The sequence below is a fragment of the Rhincodon typus genome, chromosome 6 (genome assembly GCF_021869965.1).
Source record: "Rhincodon typus isolate 14 chromosome 6, sRhiTyp1.1, whole genome shotgun sequence".
Classification (NCBI taxonomy): domain Eukaryota; kingdom Metazoa; phylum Chordata; class Chondrichthyes; order Orectolobiformes; family Rhincodontidae; genus Rhincodon; species Rhincodon typus.
Window position 1 is genome coordinate 27,125,496 of NC_063337.1, and position 19,663 is coordinate 27,145,158.

At 39.1% G+C, this 19,663-nt stretch overlaps 1 protein-coding gene and 1 long non-coding RNA gene across 4 annotated transcripts in view; one reads left to right on the top strand and one right to left on the bottom strand.

Annotated features, from left to right (window-relative positions):
• Window positions 1-1,473: 1,473 nt before the first annotated feature.
• LOC125483339 lies at window positions 1,474-2,086 on the bottom strand. 2 transcript variants are annotated; one of them, XR_007262300.1, is made up of 2 exons: window positions 1,970-2,086; window positions 1,474-1,686 (listed from the first exon to the last, which is right to left on the bottom strand). It is a non-coding gene; the product is annotated as an uncharacterized LOC125483339 (long non-coding RNA). The 2 variants fall into 2 exon arrangements; XR_007262299.1 differs by lacking the exon at window positions 1,970-2,086 and adding an exon at window positions 1,796-1,890.
• The window catches only part of LOC125483338, a 30,744-nt gene continuing 12,870 nt past the window's right edge, over window positions 1,790-19,663 (top strand). Inside the window, exons 1-4 of one of the 2 annotated variants that reach the window (XM_048598239.1) lie at window positions 1,790-1,845; window positions 10,665-10,750; window positions 11,388-11,513; window positions 13,548-13,695. In XM_048598239.1, the coding sequence (XP_048454196.1) occupies window positions 10,689-10,750; window positions 11,388-11,513; window positions 13,548-13,695 (336 nt within the window). In that variant the 5' untranslated portion in view covers window positions 1,790-1,845; window positions 10,665-10,688. Of the gene's footprint in view, window positions 1,862-10,664; window positions 10,751-11,387; window positions 11,514-13,547; window positions 13,696-19,663 lie in introns of both variants that reach the window. The other variant, XM_048598238.1, reaches the window with a different exon arrangement.

The window sequence follows — 19,663 nt, forward strand, 5'->3', positions numbered from 1 at the left end:
AGATAGGTGGGAGAGAAGATGGACAGGTTGTGTCAGGTCAAGGAGGTAGGGTTGGTCATGGATAGTAGGAACTGCAGATGCTGGAGAATCCAAGACAACAAGGTGCAGGGCTGATGAACACAGCAGGCCAAGCAGCATCATAGGAGCAGAGAGGCTGACGTTTCAGGCCTAGACCCTTCATCAGAAAAAGGGGGAGGGGAAGGGGGTTCTGAAATAAATAGGGAGAGAGTGGGAGGCGGATAGAAGAGAGGAAACAAACAGGTCAAAGAGGCGGGGATGGAGCCAGTAAAGGCGAGTGTAGGTAGGGAGTTAGGAAGGGGATAGGTCAGTCCAGGGAGGACGGACAGGTCAAGGGGGCGGGATGAGGTTGGTCAGTAGGAGATGGAGGTGCGGCTTGAGGTGGGAGGAAGAACAGGTTAGGGAGGCAGGGACGAGCTGGACTGGTTTTGGGATGCGGTAGCGGGAGGGGAGATTTTGAAACTTGCGAAATCCACATTGATAATCTGATGAAGGGTCTAGGCCCGAAACGTCAGCCTCTCTGCTCCTATGATGCTGCTTGGCCTGCTGTGTTCATCCAGCCCTGCACCTTGTTGTCTAGGGTTGGTCATGGGATGAGTCTGGGGGTGGGGAGATTTTGAAACTCTTTGTAATTAGTTATGTTCATTATTCCATTTTTTAAAAAAAATGGACTTAATCTCATTATGAATTCGTTTTGAAAAGAATACAGAAAGCCATTGCAAAATAGTACTTTTTCAATGTTTTAGGCACTTGGCAAAGGCAAAAGAAGACACATTTCTGTAGCACCATTCACAATCTGAGAGTAGTTCAAAAATTATTTTCAGAAGGCAAAACACTTTTTGAAGCATACTCAAAGTTGTGCTGTGGGTAACTACAGCAAATTCACACACAGTACACTCCCAAAAAACATGACCAAACAGATTGTATTTGAAATGTTAATTAAAAGGAGAAACATTGGCAAGGACATTAGGGAGTAGTTTGCAACTCTTCCTTGTGAAAAGATGCTGTGAGACATTTTACATCCACATTACAGAATAGAGGGAACCTTGCTTTAAACAGCTCATTTGTTAGCATCTCAAGCAAAGTTTCACAGTCCTTCACCCTCAGTCCAGATCACGACTTCCCAAATGTGATTCTATGACAAGGCTTAAAGACGATCGGAACGTCTCACTTAGCATTGGTGGGCAAGGGGCGGGGAAGAGAAGACCAGGAAGTGGGGATGCGAAGAGGGCATCAGCCTTCTTGAACCTCGCTTTGGGAATCTCTGACCCGGATTTTCTGCTCAGGCTCTTAGGTGCACATCAGGACTCCACTAAACCATATTTGACATTAAATAAGATGCTTTTTGAAGTTGAATCAGTAGTATATTAATGTAATAAAACATGCCGAAATCGAACCCTGCAATTATTCATTCAAGAAACGAAAACTGCACAATCACTTTTTACCAAGTACACATAGAAAGTCAGCAGCGTCTATATTTATGTTTTAACAAGAACATTTCTGAATTTTACAACTTTGTTGGCGACCTATTTGAAAGCACCAACTCCTTCTCGAGAGCCTCTTAAAGAGTCGAACACCATTTGAATAGCTCGCTTTGGTTCATAATTCCTTTTTATCTTCAGAAACTCGGCTGTTTTACATTTTATTCCCCATTCACGCACCGCTGAGCTGTTGAACATAAAAACTTTACATTAATACAAAAAAAATTAAAATAACCTCTACCCAATCTACTTAGTATCCCAGCAGCCTCCCTATATTCACTGCGAGGCCCCCTCACTGTTCACTCGTGATTAACGTAGAAGCAGCAGCGTTAAAAGCAAGTGGAATGTAAGGTTTCTGGATGGTAATCTTCTCTGTTAATGTACTTTTGCCATTTTTACGTTCGTAATTAAATTCCCCTACATTTTATTTTCTCGTTTTTTAAGTGCTAGCCAAATGAAATGGTATTTACCCCAGCAGAAATCCGTGATGTCTCCTGACAGCACTAAAAACAGACAAGAAAGTTGTGTTTTTCACGTGAAAGTCGACTCGCCAAGTTGATTGCCTTCTTTCACCCACAAAGTGGCGTACATTTCCCCCAAGCAGTGCTAACGCTTTGATTTCTCTCCAGTAATAATTTAAATAGATGCATCACGTTAACCATGCTTTGCTGTTTAAAATAAGGGTACAAATTGATTTGTTGGTTGGTAAACTGAGCATCTGTAACCTAATAAACTCTATTTCTCGTAAATTCATTTTAGGCGTCTGTGGCTCAGTTGGACAGCATTCCACTTTTGAATTATAAGGTTGTGGGGTCAAGTCTCACTCGAGAACGTAAATGCAAAAATGAGTGTAGACACTCCAATGCAGTATTGACAGAATGCCACCTCTCAGATATGCCATTAAATTTGGGCACTGCCTTGTCTTCTGAAAGGCCTCAATATCCTATGGTGTTGTTTGTAAACAAGAACGTTTGTGTGATGACCTGACCACTATTTATCTCTCTATCAGTATCACACTAACAGTAATGTAAAAACACAATACTGTGGATGCTAAAATCTTGAAATAAAACCAGATAATGCTAGAAATGCTCAGCAGGTCAGGCAGTGCGTGTAGATTTCAGAAAGGCAAAAGGTCATCCACCTGAAACATGAACTCTGTCTTTCTCTACAGTTGTTGCCTGACATAGTATTTTCCAGCGTTTTCTGTTTTTACATAAACAGATTATTAGGTTTTTTTATGTTACTGCTGTTAGGAACTTGCTGTGTGCACATTGGCTGCCATATTTCCTACATTACTTTTGAAGTGTCATCACTGAGGTAATTACAGGGTAGTTGGCTACAAGGTATTTTAAGATGGCCAGTGATTTTGAAAAGTGCCACATAACTGCGAGCTTCTCTTTTTAAAAATGTGTTTTTTGTCATCCTTAAGTCTCAAATGCGCACTGGTGTTTTAAGTTTTCAATACAGTTATTAATGGTGTGGATTTTGAATGCTTTGGCACTTCTGTCCAATCTTTTCTGTAAATCTAGTGGAAAACCATCCCAGCTTTTAATTATATCTCAAGCCATGAAAAGACTGATATTGTGTCCAATTCCAATATGGGTAGGCAGTAAAGCATAATTATTGTAAGCAGTACATTTTCTTCCATGCAATACGATAAAATCCAAATATATTAAAACAGTATCTGAATGCATATATAAGGCACTATGATATGGGTATTTTCAGAAAACAACATTGTTGCATAAATCTCACAAATCCATAGCAATTAATGAAAATTAAGATTCCAGCTTTATACTTGGATTAAGCAGGAGCACAGAACATTCCCATATATTTGAGATTTTAAATATACATTTTTTTCATCTTTCCTCCTTTCTCTGTCCTAAAGGGATTGCCATATTGCTGGAGGAATGTTCCTGATAACGTTAATTGTCTTCTGGTATTTTATCCAATTAGCCATTGTTTATTTCCACTTTTAATATTCGGCTTTGTAATTAGTATAAGTTTTCTGTTTGTCAGTATTGTTCCAGACAAGAGATTGTGTAACAGCAGTTCTGAAGGTATTCTTTCAGAAATGATAAATATACTCATGATGCAAAGCAATTTGAATATAAAAAAAAAATTTCAATGCATCAAATGGGAAAAGATTTCTGTAATCATCACCTTCCCAAGTTTAGATATACAGCTATATATAAATTTAAAATTGGCTTTAAATGAGGCTGGTAATTGCAATTCTTTGTCCAGGTATAGCGTAATAACCAATAAAGAGAACTGTCCTAGTTCATGCGCATGCTCATTAAGATAATTTCTCTTGGCAACTATAGTTGAATTGTTTGACTATGCAAGTCAACCAGGATGCAGAATCTTTATTTTAAATGATGATTGAGATAATGGTTCTTTGACAAATTGGCTGACCTGTAAATTTCAGTTCCTATACATCAGACATTATGAATGGTTTAATAGCTAATTGGTGGAGATATCTGTATTTTGGTGAAATTGAAAATATAGTTATATAAAAGCAAACTACTGCAGATGCTGGTGATCTAAAATGAAAGCATAAAGTACCAGAGAAACTCAGCAGCTCTTTCAACATATGTGGAGAGAGAAACAGAGTTAATGTTTCAAGACCCATGACTCTTTTCCAGAATTAATTTGCTCTGTTATGCACCCAGCTCATGATTCTACAGAACAAGTCAGATCCTAGATTAAAACCAGATTTAATAGATTTAAACCAAAAAAAAGGTAACATTGTGGTCATTTATTGAAACATAATCATACAAGGCTGCATAATTTATTTTAAAACGGAAGTTTATTGCACAAAAATGAAAAGAAATTGTTTAAATATCAATCGCAATTTGAAAGATCTTAAAACATACAGCAAAACAAAGTCTCATTGTGATTCCTGACACTATCCATCACTCAAATCCAGAGAAATGCCCACTTGATATCAAATCTTTAAATTTGACTTAACCAATTCTCGCCGCTTCTTTCTTCTGAATTATAAGTATTTTCTCATTAATACTATCAAAACTGAGTTCTTAGACTTTCTCAGCTTCTAATAAGCTGCAAACCTTTAACCAAACACTCTTGGCCTAGATGTGTCAGTAATTAAACTTTACTACTGGGGTAACTGCGCCTTTGCCTGAACTATTTTACACTCTTTCCTAACAAATAAAATATATTTGCATGTGACTCCAGTCAGGTCTCCTCTGAACTGCGCTAAAACTTTCAATCTTTGCATTTCTTAAGCTAAAATCAATCCTTGATTATCCTGAACAAAACACAAGTCAAATGCTGACAATTTGTAAACCTATGTGTTAAAACCTACCACAGTAGACAACTGCTCCAAACTCTGCAGAGGTATTTGTTGTCAAACACAACTGTAGTTTGTAAAAATGTTGAGCTATTGCACTAATCTGGTATTGCATTATCTTGTCAGCGGTTATGTTACAATATTAAAGTTTATAAGGTTATTATATTTTTGGGTTGTAGCTGTAAATTTGGTGCAAATGAAGTGGGTCATGTGATCTTTTCTGAAATCTGCATTTCAGTCAGGGTTGTGTGGTTTGATTGTTAGAAATCAAAGGAAGGTTTAGATTCTTCTGCTGGCAGAAGGTACAAGGTATTTATGCTTGTAGATAATAGGAGAAAATAGGAGAGTTTACCTTGACAGACCTTTAGTCTCCCAAATGTATAGAAAGGTGTCATTGGTATTGGGTTGGACAAAGTTATGTTGTCACAATCACAAGTATTATGGTGCAACAGGAGACTATTTGGCCCGTCATGCTTGCACTGACTCTTAAAACAAGCATCATTATTTAGTGCCAATTTCTTGTTTTCCCCCATACCATTGCATTATATTTTTATCTACTGCACTCTTGAATGCCTCAATTGAACCTGCGTCCACCAGATTTCCAAAGAGTGCATTACATACCCAAACTACACGCTGTGTTTTTTTGAGGTAGCAGACATGCTCGCCAAACCAGTGGGTTTGGTTGCAAATGTTTTGTCACCATCATCAGTGCACCCCTCTGGTGAAACATCGATGTTCTGTCCTGCTTGTTATTTATATGCCTCGGTTTACTGGGGTGGTTGGTATTACTTCCGGTTTTGTTTCTCAGTGGTTTGTACACAGGGTCTAATTCAATGTGTTTGTTGATGGCATTCTGGCTGGAATACCAGGCCACCAGGAATTCCCTGGCATGTCTCTGTTTGACTTATGCCATTATCAATGTGTTGTCCCAGTCAAATTCATGTCCCTCGTCCATGTGTAGTGAGACAAGTGAGAATTGGTCGTGTCTCTTGGTGGCTAGTTGGTGTTCATGTATCCGTATTGTCAATTTTCTTCTGGTTTGGCCTATGTAGTGTTTCTCACAGTCCTTGCATGGTATTTTGTAAATTATCCCAGTTTTGCTGGTTTTGGGTATGGGATCCTTTACGTTCATCAGTAGTTGTCGTAGCGCAGTTGTTGGTTTGTGGGCTACTCTGATACCTAGAGGTCTGAGTAGTCTTGTGGTCATCTCTGAAATGTCCTTGATGTACGGTAGGGTGATTAGTGAGTCTGGTCATGTTGTGTCTTCCTGTTGTGGTCTGTCTCGGAGGTAATAGCGGATTGTGGTTTTCGGGTATCCATTTCTTTTGAAGACTCTGTACAAGTGTTCCTGTTCTGCTTTGCGTAGTTCCAGGTTGCTGCAGTGTGTTGTGGCTCATTTAAGTCATGTCCTGATGCATCTCCATTTGTGGGCTTTGGGGTTGTTGCCAGTGTAATTGAGTATTTGGTCCGTATGTGTGTTCTTTCTATATACGCTACTCTGGAGTTCCCTGTTGTTTTTGCGTTCTACCATTATGTCCAGGAAAGGTAGTCAGTTGTTGTTCTCTTCTTCTTCTGTGAATTTTATCCCAGTGAGTATGTTGTTTATATGTTGGTGGGTTTCTTCTAGTTTTGTGCATTTGATAATCACGAAAGGTGTCATCTACATTTCGGACCCAAAGTTTGGGTTGTATAGTGGGGAGCGCTGTCCGTTCTAACCCTTACATTACTGCTTCTGCAATCAGACCTGATATTGGGGATCCCATTGGTGTTCTATTGATTTGTTTGTATATGCTGTCATTGAAGGTGAAGTGGGTTGTGAGGCACAGATCTAGTAGTTTCATGGTGGTGTTCTTATTGATGATGTCGGTGTCCTGGGTTGTCTGCTTATTTGATTTTTCTAGCAATGTGGCAGTTGTCTCTTTGGCTAGGTCGATGTTTATGGATGTAAATAGTGCTATTATGTCGAAGGGTATCATTGTCTCGTCCTCAACTGTCCCGGTGTCCTTGATGATGTTGAGGAATTCTTGGGATGAGTGGATGGAGTGGGTAGTGTTGTCCACTAAGTATTTCAATTTCTGTTTGTAGCTCTTTAGTAAGTCTATATGTTGGTGTACCTGGCAGTGAAACAATGGGTCGGAGGGGGACCCCTGGTTTGTGTACCTTGGGGAGCCTATAGAATTGGGGTGTGTTGGATCCCTCTGGCTTCATTTTTTGATAGTCTGTCTTGCTATTGTCTCCTGAATTGTGTAATTTCTTCAGGGTTGCTGTAATCCGGTTTTCTAACTGTGGTATCGGGTGTGTCGCTATCTGTTGGTAGGTATTGGTATCTGCTAGTAGTGCGTTAGCTTTCTTGAAGTATTGGCTTCTATTGACGACTACTGTCATGTGTCCTTTGTCCGCTGCTAAGATTACAATGTTCCTATCTTTCTTGAGTCTTTCCAGGGCTTTCCTCTCGTGTTGAATGTGTTCCACTTTCCTTTATTGTTCAGTGTTGGGTCTGTCGTCTGTCTGATGGTCTGTTGTACTTTTCTGTGTGTCCATTTTTCTTTAGTGTTGATTCCAGCACATCCAGGAAGTCAGTCTTTTTGGCATCTCTGTAGTTATAATTCAGTCCACACACTAGGACGGCCTTCTCAGTGTCTGTAAGTGGTCAGTCCAAGATGTTTTTAATCCATGAATCTGTGTTGTTCATGTTGTTGATGTGGGTGATTTTGGAGAGTTTTTCTTGAAGGGCTATTCTTTTCTTTGTTCTGGTCTTTTGTTATTGTATGCTGATGGCTTGTTCCAGTGTGGATGGCCATTCCTGGTCAGTTGCGTTGGAGTACAGAGTTTTTTGGCGTGCAGTTTCCCGCTCATATTTGTGGAGGCGGTTGTGGGCATCATTGATCATAACCATTATCATTCTGCAGCCATTCTGTTCAGCTGTCCTCTGTGCCTGTGGATTGTTGACCAGTAGTTTATACCTTAAGCTTTGTAGCAGTACCTGCTTTCTGAGGCATCCGTGCAGGAAGTACAATTGTTTGTGGGTTGCGCTCAGTCGGATGGCATTTGTTTCCCATCTGCGGGCCAGTTTGAGGGTATTGCACCCGTAGGTGTTTAAAGTTTTGAGAAGATTTGTTTTTTTTTCCTCACATCTCCCTTGTCTATTTTTCACGTCACTTTAAATCTACACCATCTCATTTTTGTTCCTTGTATAAGCAGGAACAGTTTCTCCCTATTTACTCTATCCATGCTGCTCATGATTTTGAAACCTTTATCAAATCTCTCCTCAGCTGCCTTCTCTCCAAGGAGAACAGTCTCCTATATTTCAATTTACCCTTATAATTGAAGTTTCTCATTCTTAAAACAAGAAACCTTTAGGATTGTAGCTCCAATATTGTCTTTCAGTGTTCTTCCTATCAGAGTACATCACGTCACATTTCTCTGTGTTGAACCTCATCTGCCACCTATCAGTCCAGTCACACCAGCTGTTAATGTCATTTTTGAGGTTCCACACTGGCCTTCTCATGGTTTACAACTTTTCCAATTTTCATATCATCTGCACACTTTGAAATTGTCCCCATGCACACCATGATCCAGATCATTTATATATATTAGGCAAAGTAGGATACGGACCTCTGGGGAACTCCACTATGGACCTTCCCTCCCGAAAAATATCCATTGATTTCTGAAGAAGGGTCCCGACCCGAAACGTCAGCTTTCCTGCTCCTCTGATGCTGCCCGACCTGCCGTGTTCCTCCAGCTCCACACTGTTATCCATTGACCATTGCTGTTTGTCTCCCATCTTTTAGCCAGTTTTGTATGGATGTTGCTACTGTCCCTTTTACACAATGACCTATGACTTTCCTCAGGAGTTTGTGATGTAGAACTTCATATAATACCACAACAACAGAATTACCCTCATCAAACCTTTACATTATCTCATCAAAAAACCCCAGCACCATTTCTCCTTTAGAAATCCATGTTGGGTATGGAAGATTGTCCATTTACTTTTATAATGAATGGGTATTAGGATGAGGGATAGCATGTGACCATCTGCCAGGCTGCTTGTTTTTTTCTTTATCTTTAAGCATTTTTTTTTGAAACAGCCCTGGTGACAATGTTCAATCCTAAGGATCTGGGTCCAGGAGTCTAGTACCGTGGATTGTATTTGATCCCACTATTCTGGAATTAAGTTAGTCTGGTGAAGGTTTTTCAGCTTAGTCATGATCTGCACTTGGAAATCTTGGAAATTGGTCATAGCGTGAACGAGGCAATGTTGAGGGGAGCGGACAAGGTGAGGAACCTGTGAGAAGCAGTTGGCATCACAGAGAGGAGCGGGTGAGGATTCTGTGACATCATACTGAGAATGTTGGCGAAGCCTCTTCTGGAGTAATGTGTCCAGTTCTGGTTGCCCTGTTATGGGAAGGATATTAAGCTTAATATCTTTTCTTCAGAAAAGATTTACCAGGACGTTGCCAGGAAAGGAGGGATTGAGTTATAAGGAGAGGCTGGATAGGCTGGGACATTTTTCACTGGAGAGTAGGAGATTGAGAGGTGACCTTATAGAGATGAATAAAATCATTAGGGGTATAGATAAGGTAAGTGACGGATGTCTTTTCCTTGCGTATGGGGATTTCAAGACCGGGGAGCAGATATTTAAGGTGAGAGCAGAAAGATTAGAGCAGACATGAGGGGTAATTTTTTTTTTTTACAGAGTGGTTCATATGTGGAATGAACTTCCAGAGGAAGTCATGGATGCGGGCACAGTTACAACGTTTAAAAGACTTTGGATAAGTACATGAATAAGAAATGTTTGGAAGGATATAGGTCAAGGGCAGGTGGGTGGGACTGGTTTAGTTTCGGATTATGGTTGGTGTGGACTGGTTGGACTGAAGGGTCTGTTTCTGTGCTGTGTAACTGAATGATAGGCAGTCAGTATCACAGAGAGGAGCAGGTGAGGTAAGGACTTGGCGACAGGCAGTCAGTATCACAGAGAGGAGTGGGCAATAAAAATAAAAATTACAAAGTTACCTTTCTTTTTAATATTGTAGCGATGGGATCAAGCCCTGTATAAAGATGATTGAATGTATTTAATGGTAAAACATCTCACATTGAATACTGATATCTGTTAGAAGTATTAATAAAAACTAATTTTTACAATAAATGAATTATGGTGCTAGAGTGTGAGAATATTCAAATTCTTTAAATATCTGTCATTGTTTAAAGTTTTTTTTTTGATACATATGTATGACTATGCAAGTACCCAGAATCAGTTTGCAATACAGAAAAGTTTGAACCTGTGATATTAGTATTAAGAATAATTACTGTGCTGTTTCTGGAAACTTTCAGCTCATTACCATCCTAAGAAAATTTTCCTTTCCTCATGTTGCCAAACCCAATGTTTTTCCTTGTTTTGACAAGCACTAGTAATGTTCTTTTCCAAGTGTTTACAACTCTCCGGAACAATTCCCTCCCACAGAATTACCAGTTAATTCCCGAGAACAGCACATTAGGTTATCCTATCACAAATGTGGCCAAACTGAAGCATCACTCATTGCCCCTTACAATCTCCTTAAATCCACCTTCTTTTGACTGTCCCAGCGTTACTTCGCCATTGCTGGATTTCCTCTCAACACCATGTCCACTATCCTTTATTATTCATGGTCAGACCCCCCAAAATTATCAATTTGCTTTTGAAAGAAAATAATGAAAGTTAAGGCAATTTGTTATCAGTAAGGTTACAGTTGCATTGTGAAGTAGGATTTTAGTCATCACAAGCCTTTCTTAAAGGAAATTGATCTATCTTAAGAGCATTGATTAGTTCCGCGATGTCTTGCAGTAAAATCTTGAAAAGTATGCTCTCTATTTTACAGCAAAAAGTTGGTGGATTTAGAGACATGGATTCATTGAATGAGACACTAGTGAAAGGTGATAATTTAATAAGAAATGGATTTGGAAGGTGAGTTTATTCTGAATTCATATTACAGATTCAGAATTTGAATTTATAGTATAAGCCAAAAGTTATTGCTGGAATGCTTTGAATATTCTGATGCGTACAATTTATTCGTAGTTTATTTTGGTTAATTATTTGTAGTTTATTTTGGTTATTTCTGTTCCAGCTCAATTTCGTAACTCTTGATCGAACTGCGATGAGATCTTTTTTTTTGATGTAAAAACAGTGAATTCCAATCAGAAATCTATTTTATGGAACAAATCTACATAAGTCTAATAGCTTAAATGTAAATAAGAATATTTCTGCTATGAACACTCAAAATGATTACTTTCCTCAAGTAGAATTATTTTCTTCATGAATGGGAAAACAGTTTTGGTGGTAATTAAATTCTGGCCTAGAGGCTACTCTTTTTGAAAATTACACAAGCTACAAAGAGGGAACATTGAACTCTATGGCAGATTTACTCACCACAAAAAGATTTGTATGAAAGGTACTAATTTGATGAGTGAAGCCCTCCATTTCTTAATTTCCATTTCATGGCCTAGAGCATCTTGAGTTATGTAATAATATCTGTTTTCAGAGCAGTAAAGAGATGCAAAAGCAACTAACTTTAATATGATTCAATAACATTGTGTCTACTCAGCTCAGAATCTGAAGAAAACAGTGTATCATGTGAAATGGAGTTGCCAGAATCCGAAACCTCAGAACCCATCTGCAAGAAACGTTGTGTGGATGCATTACTACATAGTGACATTGAACGAATGAGAAGGTAACAGTGAGATTGTTTGTTGAATGGAAGAATAAAAGAAATTATGTGTATCAGAAATAAACTGTAATACCACTTCTTACTCGTTCTCGGGAGGTTGGTGTCAGTATTTATTTCCCATCATAAATTGATCTTAGGTGGTGGTAGTGAGCCTCCTCCTTCACCTCTAGCAGGCACTTTGTTACAACTGAGTGGCTTACCTGTCAACCACATTACTGTGGGTCCAGTGCCACATTCAGGCTGAACTGGAGAGGTCAGCAGATTTCTTTTCCACGTGAACTAGTTTTTTTTATGACAATGTAGTAGTTTAATGGTCATAATTACTGATATTAGCTTTCTGATTCCAGTTTTATTTAATTAATTAAATTCAGATTCACCAGCTTTGAACTCAAGTCTGCACATAATTTGTTCAGGATTCTGGATAACTAATCTAATACATAACCATTTGATCCAATACTCATCGTAGGGACTATAGGCATATAAGTTTTCTAGGAAAGGGAGAAGATAGGAGAGGTAGTTTTATGTAATATTTATAATTTGGATATCAGCAAACTCGAACCAGTATCTTGGGAAGACAAAGTATGTATTTGAACTCACAAGCAGATAGAAGACAGAATTAATAATTAGGATAGGTTATAAGGAGTAAGATCATGGATTTATGAGAATAGGGAAATAGAAAACTGATATTAGTGCAAAGTGACCGCTAGTGGTGACAATAGCAAAGAATGTTGTGCATAATAATGAACATGTTTATTATCCGATATTATAGCAGTAAAAGAGTGCAGTGACAACTTTAGTTAGCATGGACAATGGGACCAGGAATGCAGGTTTTGATAATGAGCAAGATAACGAGCAAAAAAAAAGGTACAAGTAGTTCATGGTTTAATTGTCGAACTCTGAGCCAGTCAGCTCTCAGTTCTGCTTTGAATTGGGACTGGCAGTGATCATCCAAATTACAAGAGCACACATTGGGATGAAATGGTTTCACATAATTGTATTCTGATGTGACTTAACAAACCCAAATATTTGGAGGCTACATGGCAAATGGCTTATTCTCTGTTTTACTGTCCTGGTCTGCTGATTAAGATAGATTTGCTTTAATTAGTAACTTGGGACTTTGTGTGGATTTAGATTACTTTACTTTTCATGTTACTGCTGAAATCTAAGGACACTGCCGGGTTAACCAGCATTTGCATGTCAGCCAGAGGAGGTGGTGGAGGTTGGTACAATTACAACATTTAAAAGACATCTGGATGGGTACATGAATAGGAAAGGTTTAGAGGGATATGGGCCAAATGCTAGCAAATGGGACTAGATTAATTTACGATATCTGGTCAGCATGAACGAGTTGGACTGAAGAGTCTGTTTCCATTGTGTACATCTCTATGTCACCATCTGTGAGTCGTGTTTCATTCAAAGCCAGAATGGCAATGCAGTCATCCACAGTCTGCAAGGGCATAGCTGCTGACTGTATAGAATAGAGGCTCTGGAGAGAAGTGTGTCACCAGTTACCAGCAGGGTGACTTTACCTATCTTTGAAAAGAGAAAAATTCTGACTAGACAACTAACTCACATAAGTATATCAACATGCATAAAATAGCAGAAAAGATAGTTCACTGGATTATCACCAATGGTTTAGCACTGTTTAGAACCATTTGACCTTGTTCTACAACTTCTTTGAGATGTTAAAATTGAAATAGAAAGTGAAACACCTTACATTTAGACTTTTGACATTAAGCCAGAATTTTATTTCAAGTTAATGGGACCGAAAGGCAAATCTCAGCATCATGAAAAATGAGTAATAACTTATTATGCTAAAAAGAATCAGCTTTATTTAAAGAGTAATAATCATTTGGAATCATCTATTAGGTGCAGTTTTAAAGTCAAACACTTGGACAATTCCAGTTACAATAAAGATAGTGGGAGAACATTAGAAGTTCAAGCCACATAGCCTTGTCTCTTCTTTCAATATGCCTTTCTTGTGTTTTTATTAGAATTATGAAGGAATTTATAACTTTTTTTGACATTTACTATCAGAGAACGCATTAAAGATTGCTGTGACCAGTTACGAATGCTTCTGCCTTATGTGAAGGGTAGACGAACTGATGTGGCATCCATTCTGGAGATGACTGTGGAATATATGAGATACATTTATGGTAGAATACCAAGCAATGTTATATCACAGGTAAAAAAAATGTTGAAAATTAGAGGGTAAAAAGGAAAAGAATATGCAGATGCTTTTAAAATTCAAGTTTTTTGTTTGCTAATTAAAGGAAAATATCTAGTGGTAATATCAAATTGATTTAAAAAATATTTAAAACATTGTCATTATAACAAGCTTTTATTTATGAATATAACATGCATGTGTACTTATGATCAATGGCAAGACACAGCTCTATACGTGAATGAAATAGAGGATTACCTCACTTATGGGCATATTTGTATGTTGAAATTGCTTGCTATGATCTGTTTTCTGTGTGTTAGGAGGAACATACTTGGTGGAATTTTTCGAGCCCCTGAACAATGTGGGCATAGGTGATTCAGATGGGAAAATAGGATGAGCTTGGCAGAAATGAACTTCCTGACATAGAGAAGAGAAAAGGCTGATTTTCCAACCAAGTGTTAAACAGCGAAACAGAGAAATCCTGCTAGTGTACAGTGAGAAGCCGATTTGCATGAATTAGTATGTCTTCATTACCTAATCTCACCTCATTGATATGAAGTTTCCCATTCTCTTACCCACTGGAAAGAAACCAGACACCAACAATTCCCAACACAAAAGTCAGAGGGTGAACCTGGTTACTCCAGCTCACCACTTACTCCTCAGACCGTCCATTTTGGATAGAAGTCACCAATATCTCAGGGAACGCTCCATGGACAGTGACTGTTTGCACCCTGGCTTTGCTTGGGAGAGGGGAGGTTGGAGAACAGTGCAGCAAGATGGTTGATCTGACTCAGCTGTAGATCTGTGGCACGGGACAATGTTGGGAGATGGAGTTGTAATTCAGAGAGGTGTTTGGGAATGTGTGGAGGAACAGAACTGATGGGCACAATAGGAAGTGCCAGGAAGAAAGGAACATGGGGATTTGGTGGGTCCTCTTGATTATCAGGCTGGGCCTGTGACTCACTCTGCCAAGCCTGAGTAGCATCGCTTTCAAAATTAACGCAATTTGTAAATGTGTACTGGAAATGGAAAATGGCTATGACCACGTCAGGTTGGGTGGAGTAGTGTTTTTCTTTGTCTGAATCCACCGCCTCTACTTGTTCATGATAAAAGTCCCTTCAAGTGGTAGTTGCATTAATCAGGCTCTTCCACAGTACAGACTGAAGTCATCTATAACCATAATACCCTGCATATAAAGTACAACTGTGTGGGGTACAAATCCTGGCCACAAGGATACGAAGAAGAGTAGGCCACTCGGCCCTTTTGAGCCTGTTCCACCATTCACTAAGACAATGGCTAATCTGATTTTAATCTCAGCTCTACGTTCTGCATATTCCCAATAATCTCCAATCCCCATCGTAATCAAGAACTTCTGTCTTAAAACATTTAAATGTTCACATCTACTGTCTTTGAAGAAGAGAATTCCATAGACTTTCAATCATCAGAGAGAAAACAAATCTTCATCTTTGTTAAATGGGCAATCCCTTTGGCTTAAACTAGGACACCTTAGTTCTAGATTCTCCCGCAAGAGAAAACATCCTTTAGACATCCGCCCTCAGGATCTTATATGTTTGAATTTAGTCACCTCTGACTCTTTCAAACTCCAGAGGATACAGGTCTAGGCTGTCTAGCCTTTCATCAGAAGCAGTCTGCTCCTTGCAGGTATCAGTCTAATAAACATTCATTGCATAAGTATAGTGATCAGCACTGTACACTGTACTCCAGATGCAGTCTTGACCATGTCATTGTAGATTGAACATAGCCATCTCTGTGAAACAGAAGTAATTGCAAGCAACATTAGAAATGGCACCTGCAGGCTGGCCTCTATTCAGAAGATAATCCAAGATCTCATCACAGAATCTGACAATTATTACGGCACATAAGGAGGCCATTTGGCCCATTGTGTCTGTGTTTTCAAATGAGCATCATTATCTAGTGTCAATCCACTGCTTTTATCCCCATACCAATCGTTCAATTCAACCTGCATCTACCGCACTTCTAAGCAGCCCATTCCAGATCACAAATGGCTGAGTGGAAAAAATTTTCTCATATTACTTTAAATCCATGCCCTCTAGTTCTTTTTCCTTGTACAAGCAGGAATAGCTTCTCCCCTTCTACTCTATTCAGCCACACATTTTAAAATTTCTATCAAATCTTCTTTCAGCCCCCTCTGTCAAGGAGCACAGTCCCAACTTCTTCAATCAATCCACATGTTTGACATTTCTGGAACCACGCTTGTAAATCGCCACTGCACTCTCTTCAATCTCATCTGGTCCTGGTGCTTTGTCAACTTTTAGCATCAACAGTCTATCTAAGACTTCTTCCTTACTAATTTTGAAGCCTTGTTAGTGACAGAGATTCCTCCTCTGTCACTATGGCCTCAGCAGCATCCTCCTCTTCTGTAAAAACAGATGAAGAGTATTCATTTAACACCTCATCTATGCCCCCTACATCCATCTGTAAATCCCATTTTTTCTTAAACCACTCTTAACTTCCTCTTCAACCACTTATTTACTGTTTACATGCCTCTAGAAGACTTTGGGACTCCCTTTCATGTTAGTTTCTAGTATTTTCTCATAATTCTGCTTTAATTCTGTGATTTACTTTAGCACCTCCCCTCTATACTTTCAGTAATCCTCTTAGTTCTTAATTGAATTTCTGCCTTTTATCTGTTGTAATCCCACTTTTTTTCTTTTTAATGTTAATTTCTATCTCCTTTGACATCCAAGGGTCTCTGGATTTGTTCGTCCCACCTTTCCCCTTCGAGGGAATATTGCCACAACTGGACCCAAACTGCATCCCCCTTGAAGGTAGTCTATTATTTAGTTACTATTTTTCCCACCACTGTCTTGTTCCAGTCAATTTTGCTCAGCTCTGTTCTTGCCTGATTAAAGTCAGCTCCCCACTAACTGATTCTTCTCACTGGATTGTTGCACATCATTCTCCAACATCATCCTGAACCTTATGGTACAATGATCACTGTCTCCTAAATGTTCTCCCACTGACACATGATCCACTTAGTCCACCTCATTTCAAAGGACCAGGTCCAAAAATGCATCTTTTTTTTTGTTGGACTGGACACCATACTGCTGCAGGAAACTCCCCTGAACACATTCTCGAATACTTGACCCTCACTGCCCCTTACACTTTCAGTATCCCAGTCCATATTTGGGTAATTGAAGTCTCCCCTTATATCCAGTTACACCTCAAAGGCTGCACAAAGATATGCAATTGATTTGTCTCCCCTTGTACTTTAAGTATTCAACATGCTTTTATATGCAATTCTGCCTTTCTTGGATGATGTAGGGAGTGGAGAGACAAGGTATCTTTCATCATTAATTGTACAGCATTTACAATCTCATACTGTGCTTGCAGGACATGACATGTGGCTGCATTAATTGGAATCGGCTCTTGTCAAAGGTTAATGTAGGGGCATTCTATTGGCCGTCCTTGTCAAAGTCCTCTATGTCCCATTCCATGAGGAGTATGCCAAACCATCCGGGGCCAGGAAACAATGGTTATCCTCTGCAATCATGGTTGATTTTGTTACAAAACCCCCTGTCTGATGCAGAGCATCGATACAATTCTTCTTCACCCAGGGCCATGGCAGGGCTGACAGTAGGCTTGTTGAAGATAATGTTCCAGCGCTTGGTTTGAAGAGGTTAGGGGTGTGCTTGCAGTACAGCCTTAACAGAATGTGTCACATAATTCTTTCATGCTGTGGCTTGCAAAGAGGGGATGTGATAGATGCTGAAGAGTGAGGAGGAAGGTGAGGACATTGAGCTGGAGGAACACCGCTTTCAGTACAATGGAGTGCTGCAGTGTCAGGTGCAACAAGCCAGACACGAGTGAATTGACACCTGGTTCTAATAGATATGAGCTGGATACTCTAATATTCATTGACTGTAAATTTGTTGGTTACTTGAAAGGCAGGTGGTCTCTGCCTATTCCCAGAAGCCAATGCAGCTTTCATTTGTATTTATTTGCTTTTTCTGTTGCTGAATAAAAGTGAAGATGTTAAGCTAAACTGGGCATTGGGGAAGAGTAGTTCAACCATAGATATAATTCTGAGATGGATTGAGGCTAAGAACAGGTAATCTGTTTAGCTGGTTTTTTTACATAGCTACATATTTATGGTTTGTATTTGCAATGAAGTAGCAGCTTCTGCACCTGCATGCCCTGTAAAGCGTTGCTCCTACTACATGCAAGGTTGAAGGGGGGGCTCCTGGCTGACATTGATTGACCTGGTACATGGCTGGGCTTTAAAAATGACACCGGTGCCAGGAATCCTGGGAGGTTCCAACAATGGTGAATCCGGTTGCTTTCAACAAGAGCAGAGAAACATCGAGAGGTGAGAATAGAGGCATGGTGCATGAGTAATGAATTCCGTTTCGGAGAATAGGGTGATAAATCTCACCAGGGCTCACAGAAAGAAACCGTCCACAAAACTTGCCAAAATAGACACTTGACTGAACTTTACCAGAAAGCAATCCATTGTGTCTTTTAGTGATAGGTTTAATATTCCTGGTTACAACTTTTTATGCAAAGTACATTTACACTTCAGTTAACTGAAGAAAATATGTTAAGAAACAATTATCCAATATCTTAATAGTTACATTAAGGTGCCTTATTGAAAAGTTAATATTTTGCTTGGGCAATATTCAGTTACAGTTCAAATCACTGTTTTGTGATTTTGCGTTTGACTGAAAGAACAATCAATACGCTTCATTGACATTGAGCTGTTGCGCAATATGTCTTCCAGTATTTCTGTAATTTACAAATTGAAGTTGATATAGTCCTCTTGTTGTAATATAAATCTCACAGAATCATTACATGCAGAAGGAGGCCATTTTGCCCATTGTGTCTGTGCTGGCTGTACAATGAACATTTCACTCAGTGCCATTCTCTTGCCTTCTCCCCCAAACCCTACGCATTGTTTGTTTTCAAATAATCATCAAATTCCCTTTTGAATGCCTCCAGTGAAACTGCATCTGTTTTGGGCACTGAATACCCATTGTGTGAAAATGTTGTTGCTGCTAATATCACACCTTTGCTTATTTGACTTTAAATCTGACCCCTCTTGTCCTTGATCCTTTTACGTGCGGAAATATTTTCTTCTCATTTGCATTGTCCAGTCTTCTCATGATTTTGAACACTTTAATCAGATCTGCTTTGAAACTTCACTTTTCCAATGATAACTGTCCCAACTTCTGCCCTCTAGATTCAAAACTGAAAGTCCTCATCCCTGGAACTATTTTCTCAAAGCTCTACTGCACTCCCTCCAATCTGCTTACATCCTTCCTAAAATGCAGACCCCAGACTGGGTAATTCGGTACTCTAGGAGGTAAAATTAGTGTCCTGTATAAAGTCACCGTAGCTTCCTTGCTCTTGTACAGTATGTTCCTATTAATAAAGCCGGGGGTATGTTAGAATGTTTTATTAATTACTCTAGCAACCTGTCCTGCCATCTTTAATGACTTATTGATACATAACACCCGCGTCCCTCTGCACCTACATGCTCTTTAGGATTATATTCTTTATGTCCTATTGCTTCTCCATGCTCTTCTCCCCAAAGAGATCTTGCACCATTAGTTTTCACACCTTGCCTGGGATTTCTAACAAATTGTAAAACTAAAACAAAGTGGAGATCATCAGCAGTAAACACTAACTGTTCGGATTCTTAAAATATTTTTTTGCAGTAAATGCTCTTGAGACCTTTTTGTCCATTGGGAAGTTTTTTTTTAGCCTTGACCTTTTAGAAGGCATTGAAAAGTATATGGAAGCTGTGGAATACTGCTGCTATAATTCTCATGTTGTTCTGTGTTAATTTAGCTGCTCTTTTCAGAGATGGCCTGTTTATCTCTCTGCTGGAAGTTTATTTTTTTCTGCTTTTCTGTGTGCTTTTCTTACTATTGAGAACCAAATTTTGATTCCACAGTTTGGAACATAATCAATTTCAAAAAGAATAAGAGAAAATGAGGCAAATTCA